This window comes from Dendrobates tinctorius, unplaced genomic scaffold (genome assembly GCF_039654945.1).
Source record: "Dendrobates tinctorius isolate UK_male_01 unplaced genomic scaffold, ASM3965494v1 ptg000035l, whole genome shotgun sequence".
NCBI lineage: Eukaryota > Metazoa > Chordata > Amphibia > Anura > Dendrobatidae > Dendrobates > Dendrobates tinctorius.
This window is the reverse complement of record NW_027361703.1, coordinates 45,043,460-45,056,587: the sequence shown is the minus strand read 5'-3', so window position 1 is coordinate 45,056,587 and position 13,128 is coordinate 45,043,460. Positions and strand designations below refer to the sequence as shown.

At 40.0% G+C, this 13,128-nt stretch overlaps 1 protein-coding gene across 6 annotated transcripts in view; it reads right to left on the bottom strand.

Moving 5' to 3' along the window:
* The window catches only part of LOC141087718 (transcriptional regulator QRICH1-like), a 143,234-nt gene that overhangs the window by 26,543 nt on the left and 103,563 nt on the right, over positions 1 to 13,128 (bottom strand). For all 6 annotated transcript variants that reach the window (XM_073573455.1, XM_073573456.1, XM_073573459.1 and 3 more), the window contains exons 6-8: positions 8,428 to 8,542; positions 8,234 to 8,342; positions 1,564 to 1,715 (exon numbers count right to left, since the gene is read on the bottom strand). In XM_073573455.1, coding sequence (XP_073429556.1) covers positions 1,564 to 1,715; positions 8,234 to 8,342; positions 8,428 to 8,542 — 376 coding nt within the window. The remainder of the gene's footprint in view (positions 1 to 1,563; positions 1,716 to 8,233; positions 8,343 to 8,427; positions 8,543 to 13,128) is intronic.

The following is a 13,128-nucleotide window of genomic DNA, read 5'->3' as shown; positions in this document are numbered from 1 at the left end:
GAGGAGACTTAATTGCTGTCTACAAATATCTAAAGGGCTGTCACATTGTAGAAGGCTCAACTTTATTCTCATTTGCACAAGGAAAGACTAGAAGCAATGGGATGAAACTGAATGGGAGGAGACACAGATTAGATATTAGAAAAAACTTTTTGACAGTTAGAGTGATCAATGAGTGGAACAGGCTGCCACGAGAAGTGGTGAGTTCTCCTTCAATGGAAGTCTTCAAACAGAGGCTGGACAGACATCTGACTGGGATGATTTAGCGAATCCTGCTTTGAGCAGTGGGTTGGACCAGATGGCCCAGGAGGTCCCTTCCAACTCTACGATTCTATGATTCTATCTCCTGCACAACCTTTGCTTATGCAGGGCTGCTATTACTGACAGGTTCTCATTAAAGGGAGTGTCAAAATAATTAAACAACCCAAGCACAGGCGGTTAGTGCATCACTGGCATGGCCACACAATTCTATGCACTTCACCACTTACTTGGTTTTCATCGATCTCCTCTTCCTTGTGTGACAGCTTCTGAATTTACAGGAGTCAGGATGGGCGATGATAACTACATGTAGCTCAATCAAATTGTTTAGCCACACAAACCAAGTATCTGCGTTTGGTTTAAATTGAACTGCTGTGGGCCTTATTCTAACTGTGGCCTTATTCTAACAGCAGACTCAGCACTCTTGTGATCGGTGAGGCTCATTCTTTTGTTGAAACGTCAGATTTTCATGGCTTGTATCAAACATTATTGCAAAATTTGCCTGTAACACATTCACTGGAAAAAAAAAATCCCCTTGTACACCACTATATACACTTTTTACACAGTACTAAACTGGTCTTTAAAGGAAAACTGTCAATCGGTTTTTGCTATGTAATCTGAAGTCAGCAGGAGATGGAGGCTGAAACACAAAATTCAGGGATTTCTCACTTCTCAGTGTGTGCGGTTGTCTAGAAATTGTGAAGGATTTATCACTAAGATTAACTAGTCCTGCAATGCCCCATCCTGTAATAAGTACCTCACTGTCTATAGACATTGTATATAAAGAGCCTGATGTGGGCGAGGCTAGCTTGCTCAGCTCTGCTTCATTCTAAATCTAAAAGCTCTGCTTGTGTCAGGACGGCTGCACCCAGTAAAGTGATACATCGTTGGATTCAGAGTCTCTTTAGCTACATGATCAGATGAGGTAGCAAAAACCTGAGGACAGATTCCTTTTAAAGGGTATGGCTAGTATTTATTTTTTTTTAATAATGGCCTATCCATATCAGATTGGTGGAAGTACTAGGTTTCACAACCCCACCTATCAGCTGTTACCGATGCCAGCAGGAACTTCTCAGTTGGTGCTGGAAACACAGCAGTTCCATGAAGACTAATGAGGCATCAGCCGTGTAAGAGAACTCCATCTCTATTAATTTTAATATAGGGTGGATCTGCACCATCTGAGGACTTCTGGATGAGGCAAGTAACAGCTGATCGGCGGGAGTGCTGAGTATCATACCTCCATCATCAATTAAAAAAAGTAGTGGCCAAACCCTTTAATTAAAATTACCAACTATGATAGTTCTTCACCTTTCAAGCCACTCTGAACTTGTCCATACAGGCGCAAAAAGCGAATTGTACAGTTCTTATCTTTTCCTATTCCTGGGCTTTTTCTCGTCTGTTTAGTGATCTTGGAAAAAGCCAATTGTGAATGCTGCTCTACAGTTTTCAAAACAAAGTACCTAAAAGAAAGCAAATATGCAAATCAATCATTTCTTGTCAAATTGTCATGTGTCACTAAGTGGCAATAACTCTGGAATGCAACTACATATTCTAGCGCTGCCGAGCTTGGTTTCTTGTGAAACTTTGTATTTCATGACAGTAGTAACATCAAGCCAATAAAATTTGCATTTATGAAAATATCTGAAATTTGACAAACATGTATCAAAATTCTGAATTTCTAACTTTAAGGCTATGTGCTCACGTATGCAGAAAATTTCTGCATAAAAACAGGACTCCTTCCCAGAAAACGCTCTTTTTTTTTTACGCGCGTCCCCAGACACATAGAAAATAGCCAGAAAAGCGGAATTTACTGCGAAATTATGAGCCTGCTGCGTTTTTTACCGCGAGGCGTTTTTTTCGCGGTAACAAACGCATCAATATGCACAAAAAGTGCAAAATGCATTAAAATGAATGGGAAGTTTCTTTTAAGAGTTTTTTGAGCAGATTTTTTTGGTAAATCAGCGGGAAAAACGTGAAAAAAACCGCTGTGTGTGAACACAGCCTTATATATTTCTATCCTTATTGCATAGTCATGCCACACAAAACTTAATAAAATTTCACATACTTATTTACTTTACATGATAATTTTTCCAACAATTGTTTATTTTCATAGGATGATTGAAGGGTTAAAAAATGCAGCAGCAATAATTTTTTCCAGCAATAAGTCTACAAATTTTTTTTTCACAGAGTTATTCAGGTTTGCAGGGACTCTGAGGGACCTAGTTTTTGGAAAACGCTTTCCCGCACCCAAAAGTTATACCATTTAACAAACTGCATCCCTCCATCCATTTGAAACTGCTGTTAGAAAGCATATTAACCCTTCATGTGCAGCATTGAAACTAACACAACGTAGATTAAATATAAAAGGAAAAGTTATGGGTTTTTTCTCCCACTAAAATATTTCTTTAGCCCCACTTTTTTATTTTCATAAGGAGTAATAGGAGAAAATGAACCCCAGAATGTATTATTTCATTTCTCCTAAACGCGGCAGTAGCCCATATGTCATTGACAATTATTGTTTTGACAAGCAACAGAGCTTAGGCGTGAATGAGCACCATTTGACCTTTGAAGAGAAATTTTGGCTGGAATCAATTACAGTCGCAATGATGAACTGCAGAGCCCCTAAAGGTGCCAAAATAGCAGAACCTCCTTCACAAGTGACCACATTATAGAAACTCAAGAAATTAATCAACAAGTGTAGTGACCATTTTGGATTCATAAATGTTTTATCAAAGTTTATAACATTGAGAACCAAAAAAGAAAAGTACTTTTTTTCCCCCACAAAGTGTTACTTTACCTCTTGTGAAAAATAAAATAGTTTAGGCTAAATAGAAGATGAACTCTAAAATTTGTTAAGCAATTTGTACTGAACATGGCAATATAACATACGTGGCAAAAAAAGTGCTGTTTATGCACACGGCCAGGCTTGGAAGTGAAGATGTGCAAATTTGGCTTCACCAGATTGTGAAAGCCCCATCACATTTGCAGAGTTCCCGAGGTGCTGAAAAAGCAGAAACCTCCCACAACTATCCCCATTTTGAAAACTATACCCCTCAAGAAATTCATCTAGGCATGTGATGGCCTCTGTTCTGGCAGGGTCTCACCTTTTCTTTTTTTTTTTTTTTAGAGATCCATGTAATTGTGGTCGACCACAATTTTTGGACTAAAAAGAATGACAAAATGACAGAAATTGCCAGAATAGAGGCCAAATAAATTTATTTCATTTTACTCACTTCTATAACTTATAATATTCCACCATGTTTTACAGACATTATCATCAAGTTTCCCCATTGGGGCTCAATCTAAATTGCCTAACAGTCTTTGGAGTGTGGGAAGAAACTTACACAAATATGGGGAGAACATACAAACTTCTTGCAAACGTTGCATTTGGTGAAATTTGAACAAGGGACCACAGACATGCAAAGCAATAGTAATAAGCACTGAGCCACCGCGTTGGTCCAATTCAAAAAAGATTTCTTTTTATTCTCTTCCTCGGGTCAGCATGATTACAGTGGTTGCACATTTGTAAGGATTTTTTATGTTTTGCTACTTTTACACACTAAAACAAAAATATTTTGCCATATTCTGAGCACCATAACTTTTGATTTTTCAGCTGACAGAACCATAAACTAAAAGGGTATGTGCCCACGATCCGGAAGAGCACCGTTTTGGACGTAGCTCATCTGCACTGGGTCCAAAACGCTGCGTTCTACAAAAGAAATTATAGAAATCCCATGCCTACTTTGCTTCCTTTTAAAGCTGCATAAAACTTACCTGCGGTGCGGGTTTACAAGCCGCAGCATGTTAATTATTTGCAGGCGAGGCACTAGACTCCTCTGCATAGTTTTATCCATAGCCATTCATGAGATGAGGCAAATACGCATGGTTCACTGAACACATGCGGATTTATCTGCGAGATTAGAACGTAGCGAAAAAACGCTTTGACCAAAATGCTGCAATTTCTTGATTGTGGGCACATAAACAAAAAACTAAAACAGGATGTGTTAGGTTAGGACAAGTTAACACTTTCAGTGATAAATCTAAAGTGTAATTTATATAGATAGAGAGAGATAGAGAGAGATAGAGAGAGAGAGAGAGAGAGAGAGAGAGAGAGAGAGAGAGAGAGAGAGAGAGAGAGAGAGAGAGAGAATATTATAAGCTTGACAAAGGTCTGCACTTCTTTTGGGACCAAAATGTCACCAGATGGGCAATTAAACTACACATGGATTGACTATTATGGTGTGCCGCTTCCATTTTTGGGTGTTTATTTACTAGTACTGGTACATTCCTGGGAAGCTTTTGCACCCTATATATACGCACACTCTACCGTTCAAAAGTTTGAGGTCACCCAGACAATTTTGTGTTTTCCATGAAAACTCATACTTTTATTAATCAAATGAGTTGCCAAGTGACTTTACAATCTAGTCCAGACATTGACAAGGTTCGCAAAAAAGATTTTTATTTGAAATAATAATTTTCTCCTTCAAACTTTGCTTTCGTCAAAGAATGCTCCCTTTGCAGCAATTACAGCATTGCAGATCTTTGGCATTCTAGCAGTTTATTTGCTGAGGTGATCTCTAGAAATTTCGTCCCATGCTTCCAGAAGCCCCTCCCAAAAGTTGGTTTGGTTTGATAGGCACTTTTTGCGTACCATACGGTCAAGCTGCTCCCACAACAGCTCAATGGGGTTGAGATCTGGTGACTGCGCTGGCCACTCCATTACAGACAGAATACCAGCTGCCTGCTTCTTCCCTAAATAGTTCTTGCATAATTTGGAGGTGTGCTTTGGGTCATTGTCCTGTTGTAGGATGAAATTGGCTCCAATCAAGCGCTGTCCACAGAGTATGGCATGGCGTTGCAAAATGGACTGAAAGCCTTCCTTATTCAAAATCCCTTTTACCTTGTGCAAGTCTCCCACTTTAACAGCACCAAAGCAACCCCAGACCATCACATTACCTCCACCATGCTTGACAGATGGCGTCAGGCACTCTTCCAGCCTCTTTTCAGTTGTTCTGCATCTCACAAATGTTCTTCTGTGTGTCCTAACACCTCAAACTTGGATTCATCTGTCCATAACACTTTTTCCAATCATCCTCTGTCCAATGGCTGTGTTCTTTTGCCCATATTAACCTTTTTCTTTTATTAGCCAGTTTCAGATATGGCTTTTTCTTTGCCACTCTGCCCTAAAGGCCAGCATCCCGAAGTCACCTCTTCACTGTAGACGTTGACACTGGCGTTTTGCGTGTACTATTTAATGAAGCTGCCAGTTGAGGACCTGTGAGGCGTCGATTTCTCAAACTACAGACTCTAATGTACTTGTCTTGTTGCTCAGTTGTGCAGTAGGGCCTCCCACTTCTCTTTCTAATCCGGTTAGAGCCTGTTTGTGCTCTCCTCTGAAGAGAGTAGTACACACCGTAGTAAATTTTCAGTTTCTTGACAATTTATCGCAAGGAATAGCCTTCATTTATAAGAACAAGAATAGACTGTCGAGTTTCACATGAAAGTATGAAAGTTCTTTTTTTCTGGCCATTTTGAGAGTTTAATGGAACAAATGTAATGCTCCAGATTCTCAACTAGCTCAAAGGAAGGTCAGGTTTATAGCTTCTCTACTCAGCCAAACTGTTTTCAGCTGTGTTAACATACTTGCATAAGGGTTTTCAAGGGTATTCTAAACATCCACTAACCTTCTTACACAGTTAGCAAACACAAAGTACCATAAGAATACTGAAGTGATGGTTGTTGAAAAAGGGCCTCTATACACCTATGAAGATATTGCATTACAAACCAGACGTTTGCAGCTAGAATAGTCATTTACCACAGTAACAATGTATAGAGTCTACTTCTGAATCATTTAATGTTATGTTATGTTAGCTTCACTGGAAAAAAAACTGTGCTTTTCTTTAAAAAAAACTAAGGACATTTCTGTGACCATAAACTTTTGAACGGTACAGTATATATATATATATATATATATATATATATATATATATATACACATACATATACACACACACACACACACACACATACATATACATTTTTTATGGGTGTGGTGATATTTCAAATGTATGTATGTGTTTATTTTTGTTTTTACATGAAACCTGCATTTTTAGTGGCAAAAAACGTGTTTTGTTTTTTTTCACGTTTACTTAAACCCGTACTTACTTGGAACTTGACTATTTTTTACATTCATCGTTGATCTCATGCACTTTCCATACTCATACCGTAGTGCACAAGAACTGTCACAGCCTGTTATACTATATCTCTGGCAGGCAGTAACAGGCCATCGTACCTGGCAGATTCCGAGGCTATTGCTTGTTGCACGGTATCAAAGGGGTTAACCATCTAGATGTCGCTGCCACTATTGACAGTAGCTTCTAAGAAGGTAAATTGCCATGATCGGTGTTGACACTAACTATGACCCATGCAGAAGGATGCATAACCTGCTGCACTGGCTGGCAGCCAGCTCTAATGTTCCCAGACACAACTGAAGCTCACAACCGAAAAAGCAAACAAAACCAGCCTGCTTCACTATGATTGGTCCATCTGTAAGAGTTTATATGGCATCGAAATCCTTATAAAAGAAAGGTGCGATATTTATCAATGGAATCCACCACTGCTCCAGTAATCTCAGTTAAGACCACAAGTATCGTATATACTCGTGTATAAGCCGAGATGTTCAGTCCATATGGGCATAATCTATGGGGCAGCATATGGGGGCATAATCTATGGAGCAGCATATGGGGGCATATTCTATGGAGCAGCATATGGGAGCATATTTTATGGAGCAGCATATGGGGGCATATTCTATGGAGCAGCATATGGGGGTATAAACTATGGAGCAGCATATGGGGGCATAGTCTATGGATTCCACCCTCGGCTTATACACGAGTCAATAAGTTTTCCCAGTTTTTTGTGGCAAAATTAGGGGGGTCGGCTTATACACGGGTCGGCTTATATACGAGTATATACGGTAACTGCGTGTCTTCAGAACCTAAGTGATTGGCTGTCAGAACATCATAAACGCCAATGTGGCAGCATCCCATTCATCAGCCAATTGACCACTGCAGTCAGTGGCATCAGCTACCAGGTTGACTGTCGGGATGCTATCGTTTCTGGTCCCAACAGAGACCATCAGAGCTACAGCTCTGGAACAGGGGGGATTCCAGTACTAAGTATTGCTTCTTTCTTTCCATAAGGATCCTATCCTTCTGTAACCTCTGCAAAAGTAACGGAAAAACCACTAACTGGATAGGTTGTTTCGCACTGCGGAAAAAGAAAAAGACTGCAAGCAGAAATAGGGGATCTTAGTAAAGAAGAGAAAGGAAGAGGTTCCTTTCTCCTGTGATATGAGCTTTTTGCATTTTCTTCTCAAATGTTAAGATGTTTACTGTTAAAAAATAAAAAGCAGCAAGATGTGGCATTGTATTTTTAATTTGTGTACAATAGAAAAAATAAATACAAAATGTCTATTCTTGCAATGGCTACAAATGGAAATGTTGGAATCAGCAGTTTGCTGGAGATGTAAGAAGCTGGACACAAGGATTGACACAGTTTGTCAATCTATAGTTCTATTTAAAAGATTCTTGGACTGAAGATTTGTTTCTTCACTGAAACATTACTGTAGTGGTTTTAATCATCTTATGGTGGCCTAGAATCAGATATTTTTAAGGTACACTTGATTTCTCAGCAGAAACTAGATAATGGTGTTATGAATTTAATTTAATAGACCAAAACATTTTCTCAAGCAATAAAGAATTAGATAGTTGAAAGTCAACTCATAAAAAAATGCCAGAATTTTAGCAGAAAGCTAAATCATATTTTAAGATGGTACATTCTGTTAAATACCTATACAATTTTGGTGACTAGAGTGGGTACAAAAATACTATGGAAGTGGAAAGCATCTCTGCGTAAAATAGAGATTCAAGTTGCCACTGAAACTGGACTATGAAAACATACATTTCCTTTGTGTGCTTACTTGGTGTTGAAATACATTAGCGTAAAAAGTAGGGTAGTGGGTGAATGGGCACCCAATTGCTTACAGTCCCACAACATTTCTTCCGAAATGCAGCTGGATATTACATAACCTGTGGAGGAGAAAATTCCATAAATCACTAACATACTTAAGCCAGCAATACAGCAATAAATGAACCAACATTAAAATAAACCTACCAAATGGATTTACTCGAGGGCAATATCCCTTAAGAACTTCATGAAGTTTTTCCAGAAATTTAGAATAATAAAGATCGGCAAAAATGTTATCAATCCTGCTGTTGTCAAACATATGCTGGAAATGGAATAAAAGAGATCATTATTCTCTTGGTATAAGCTTACATGTACTTTAAATTTCACCTAAAAACTATCTTGCAATTTAAGGTGGCCCTCCTATTAAAGACTCCTAGAGAAAACAATCAATCTTGCATATTATCAGTATTAGGATTCATTCAGAGGTTATTTTTACTGCATATGAAAACAAATGAATATGAATTCAGACTACCTCAGACTAACTCGGCATTGACAGAAAGCGCCAGGGCCCAGTTGTTTAAGCAGATGCAGGTCCTCCCATTGGAGCCAACTAAAGGAAGGTGCAAATTCCACACTCACTATACAATAATGCAGAAATGGCAAAACCTCTAACTTTTTTAGCAGTTTGTGCCAATTTACTGCAGATTATCGTGAGCGCTCCAGGTATTCGGGTGCCCGATGCAGCTATTCAGTAAACGCTATAGCTATTGGGATAAGGAGTTATCCGAAGCTCATTCCCAGTCAGCAGCAATAGGAGATAAACATGTTTCCAGATTTATGGGTTCAACAAAAAAACAAAACAAAAAAACAGAGGACCTAAGCCTGGCGAAGAAAAACATAGGCTACAATCAACTAGAATGGAAACCGGGGACAAGAGAACCAGGAATAGCATGGAAGTTGTGTCCCCAAACGCATGCAACATGAAAGGGATTTTTGGGATAAATATAGAAATGGAATTTTCTCCTTAATAGCATTGGGGGACACAATGTCAGAGGACATTTCAGAGCAGTTCCAATGGGTGGGAAAAAAGAACAGGTAACCAAGCTTATAACCCAAGCTGGCATTGGCAGAAGCCACAGATTGGATGTGGAAGAATTTTTACAAAGCTGTGCACAATGACCCAGCTTTGCAGATATGAGTACTAGAGGCCTGATTTATGACCTTTAGGTGACCCCAATTGCCTTTGTGAAATGAGCAGTTACGCTGAAGCGCAGAGATTTCTCTTCGGGCTAATCAGCTTCCACAGAAGCCGAATTGATCCATTTGGAAATGGTGGTCTTGGGAACTAACACACCCTTACATAACTCATTAGATATCACAAAGAATCGAACTGCTGGAAAGGGAGGAACAGAACTAAGCAACAACACATGTAAAAATGACTTGGGTGTACTAATAGATCACAGACTGCACATGAGTCAACAGTGTGATGCAGCAGCAAAAAAGGCAAACCACCTCCCAGTATGTATTAATAGAGTCTAGATCACATGAAGCAATTACCCTCCCACTACTCCTCGGTCAGGCCTCATCTGGAATACTGTGTCCAGTTCTGAGCACCACATTTAATTTAAAAAAAAAAAAAGACATTGAAAAACTTGAGCAAGTTCAGAGAAGAGCTACCAGGATGGTAAGAAGACTGCAAAGTACCGTATATATTCTAGTATAAGGCGACCCGAAAATAAGTCGAGGCACCTAATTTTAACACAAAAAAATGGGAAAACTTATCGACTTGAATATAAACCAGGTATGCATTGTCTCCTCATCCCTATCTTTGTCTGCCTGACTCCTCATCCCTATCCTTTTATGATTGGCCCCACCCCCATCCTGGTTTGCATGGGTCCTCATCCCTATCCTTGAATGAGTGACCCCCATCCCTATCCTGGTATGCATGGCCTCCTCATCCCTATCCTTGCATGATTGGCCCACATCCCCATTCTGGTATACATGGCCCCCATCAAAAAACATTAAAAAAAAATAAACCATTATATTTACCTTCCTGCGCTGCCTTGCAGCGTCTTGTTCCGGTTCCAGCAGCTGCTTTATGCTTGTAAGCAGCGCATGGCAGGGACGTCATGCGCTACTCACAAGCAGAGCACAGCTGCCAGAATACTCACTGCTCTCCATGACGGAACTATGTGCATGGAGGGCAATGAGTATTCATTGCTATTAAGTTGTGGGCACAGTGTGAGCCACCAGGTGGTCTCTTGTGCCCACTACTTAAGAGAAATGAATATTCACTCCTCTCCACTCCCACGTGAGTGGAGAGAAGTTAATATTCATTTCTCTTAAGTAGCAGGCACACGAGACCGCCTGGAAGCTGCAGGAAGCAGGGGGCTGCCACTATGCACACTATTACAGAGAAATTAATATTCACTGTTAGAGCAGTGAATATTCATTTCTCTTTAGCAGTGGGCACAGGAGTTTGCTACAGCTGCCGGCTCCTGCCTCCTGTGACCGACTGCTCCCGCTCTCCCCTCCATCTTCTGGATGCTCATGAGTATAAGACGAGAGGGCCTTTTCAGCACAAAAAAGTGCTGAAAAACTCAGCTTATACACTAGTATATACGGTATATCCTAAGAGGAATGGTTAAAGGATCTGGGAATTTTTAGCTTGCAAAAAAGAAAGCTAAGAGGAGACTTAATAGCGGTCTACAAATATCTGAAGGAATGTCACAGTGCAGACGGATCATCAGTATCATTTACTATTAGAAACAAAAGCAGCAATGGAATGAAACTGAAAGGGAGAAGATACAGATTAGGTATTAGAAAAACCTTTTTGACAGTGAGCGTGATCAATGAGTGGAACAGGCTGCTATGAGAGGTGGAGAGTTCTCCTTCAATGGAAATCTTCAAACAGAGGCTGGACAGACATCTTTCTGAGTTGATTTAGTAAATTCTGTATCTTGCAGAACTTAAATTTTGATCCTGTGCACTAAAATTTGCAGTAACTTAATTAACCAAATTAAGCCAACTAAAGGAAGGTGCAAAATTTGATTTGGGGCCTCTTTAGGTTGCAACGTTTAAGAGTTATTTTGATTAATCTGGTGTTATGATTGAGTCACCGTAGGAGGCAAAAACAGAAATGCTAGCTAAGTCCAGAAAACCAGAGAGATTGGCAGCTATCGGATTGCAGACCCCTGAACCTATCAACACAACTAGCAGTAGCCGTGGGGGGTTCCTACGAAGCCCTAGACCCCTTGATCACAGCCGGAGTATTAAATAGGCCTAAAGAAAGAAAAGGGAAAATCTAAACTGCCCCAGAGCAGACCCCAAAGCAATAGGCAGCCCCCAACATATAATGACGGTGAAGCAAGATGAAAACGCTAACACAGACAGAAAGATAGACTGAGCAAAGACGGGGCCCAAGCTAACTGGATAGGAAAGGACAGGAAGGCTGCTGTCTGCAATCCGTGAAAAACCCTATGAAAATAAGAGCCAACAGACTGACAGTGAAAAAGGCCCTGAAGGCGCTAGGCTTCAAAAAGCTAGGTCAGTACTCAGGAATATTCTGAAGACAGAGCAACCGGCAAAAGGAGATTCAGCTCACCCCAGCAGGGAATGGCAGAATCCAGAAAAGCAAGGAAAACAAAAACAAAACACAAATGCTAACAGGTGAAGCAGAAAACTTAGCTTTAGAGGAGCAGGAATCAGACTGGTGTCCTAGAAGTCCACAGAGAAATCACCCGCAGGGCAGAAGGGCGTCGGCAGCCTTATATCCAGTCCGTGACTCCACTCAGCCAGTCATCCTCATTAGGCTCAGGTGCCTGATAATCAGGCTCACTACCTTCCTTTACCAGAACAGGGAGTTCACCAGACCTCAGTGACGAAGGGGAAAATGAACTCACAACAATCTGGCATATATTAACACTCTCTTGGCTAAATTAGGTAGCTTTAGTAAATCAGCTCCAGTGGGTACTTAGCAGGGCTGTGGAGTCGGTAAGCCAAACCTGCGACTCCGACTCCTCAATTTCCCTTACACCGACTCCGACTCCCACACATATTGCTTATATTTAAGTGAAAAATTTATTGTAGTACAATGTGAACCTCAGACATTTAATCATTTTTATGATCCAATAATCAAGATATTTAGATAGAACAGAATATATATTGGTGTACTACCCGGTTTTCATTCTTTTTGGTACAGATACGATATGGATAGACAGATATGGATAAATGGATAGATAGAGCAGATTTCTAATCTGCTTTTGCTATTGAAAACATTATCTATGAGCTCAAAAACCTTTCAGGTGATGCAGTTTTTTAAAAAGATGATCAGCTTTTGCAGATGAAAAACGTATCCTCAAAAAACAAAGGAAAAACGCTGTGTGTGAATGTAGCCTTAGATCAGGAATAGAACAGCCATTTATAGGACATTTCATAACTTTCCCAAACTCCTATGAAAAAATATTCAGCACATCCTGCATTGAATTACTGTACCCAATTTATTATATATTTTAGGAGTCGGAGTCGGTCCATTTTATACCGACTCCAACTCCGACTCCACCAAAATGAGCACCGACTCCACAGCCCTGGTACTTAGTTTCTTAATATACCTTATAGGAACCCATCCATCAGACATTACGTCAGAAAACTGATGTGTTGACTTTTGGAGTTTTCATGCCAGTTTGAAGCAGCTCTGTCAAAATAGACATAGTAACATAGTTATTAAGGTTGAAGGAAGACTTTAAGTCCATCTAGTTCAACCCATATCCTATCCTAACATGTTGATCCAGAGGAAGGCAAAAAAAAAACCCATGTGGCAAACAATAAGCTTCACATTAGGTAAAAAAATTCCTTCCCTACTCCACATACGGCAATCAGACTAGCTCCCTGGATCAACGCAATATTAAG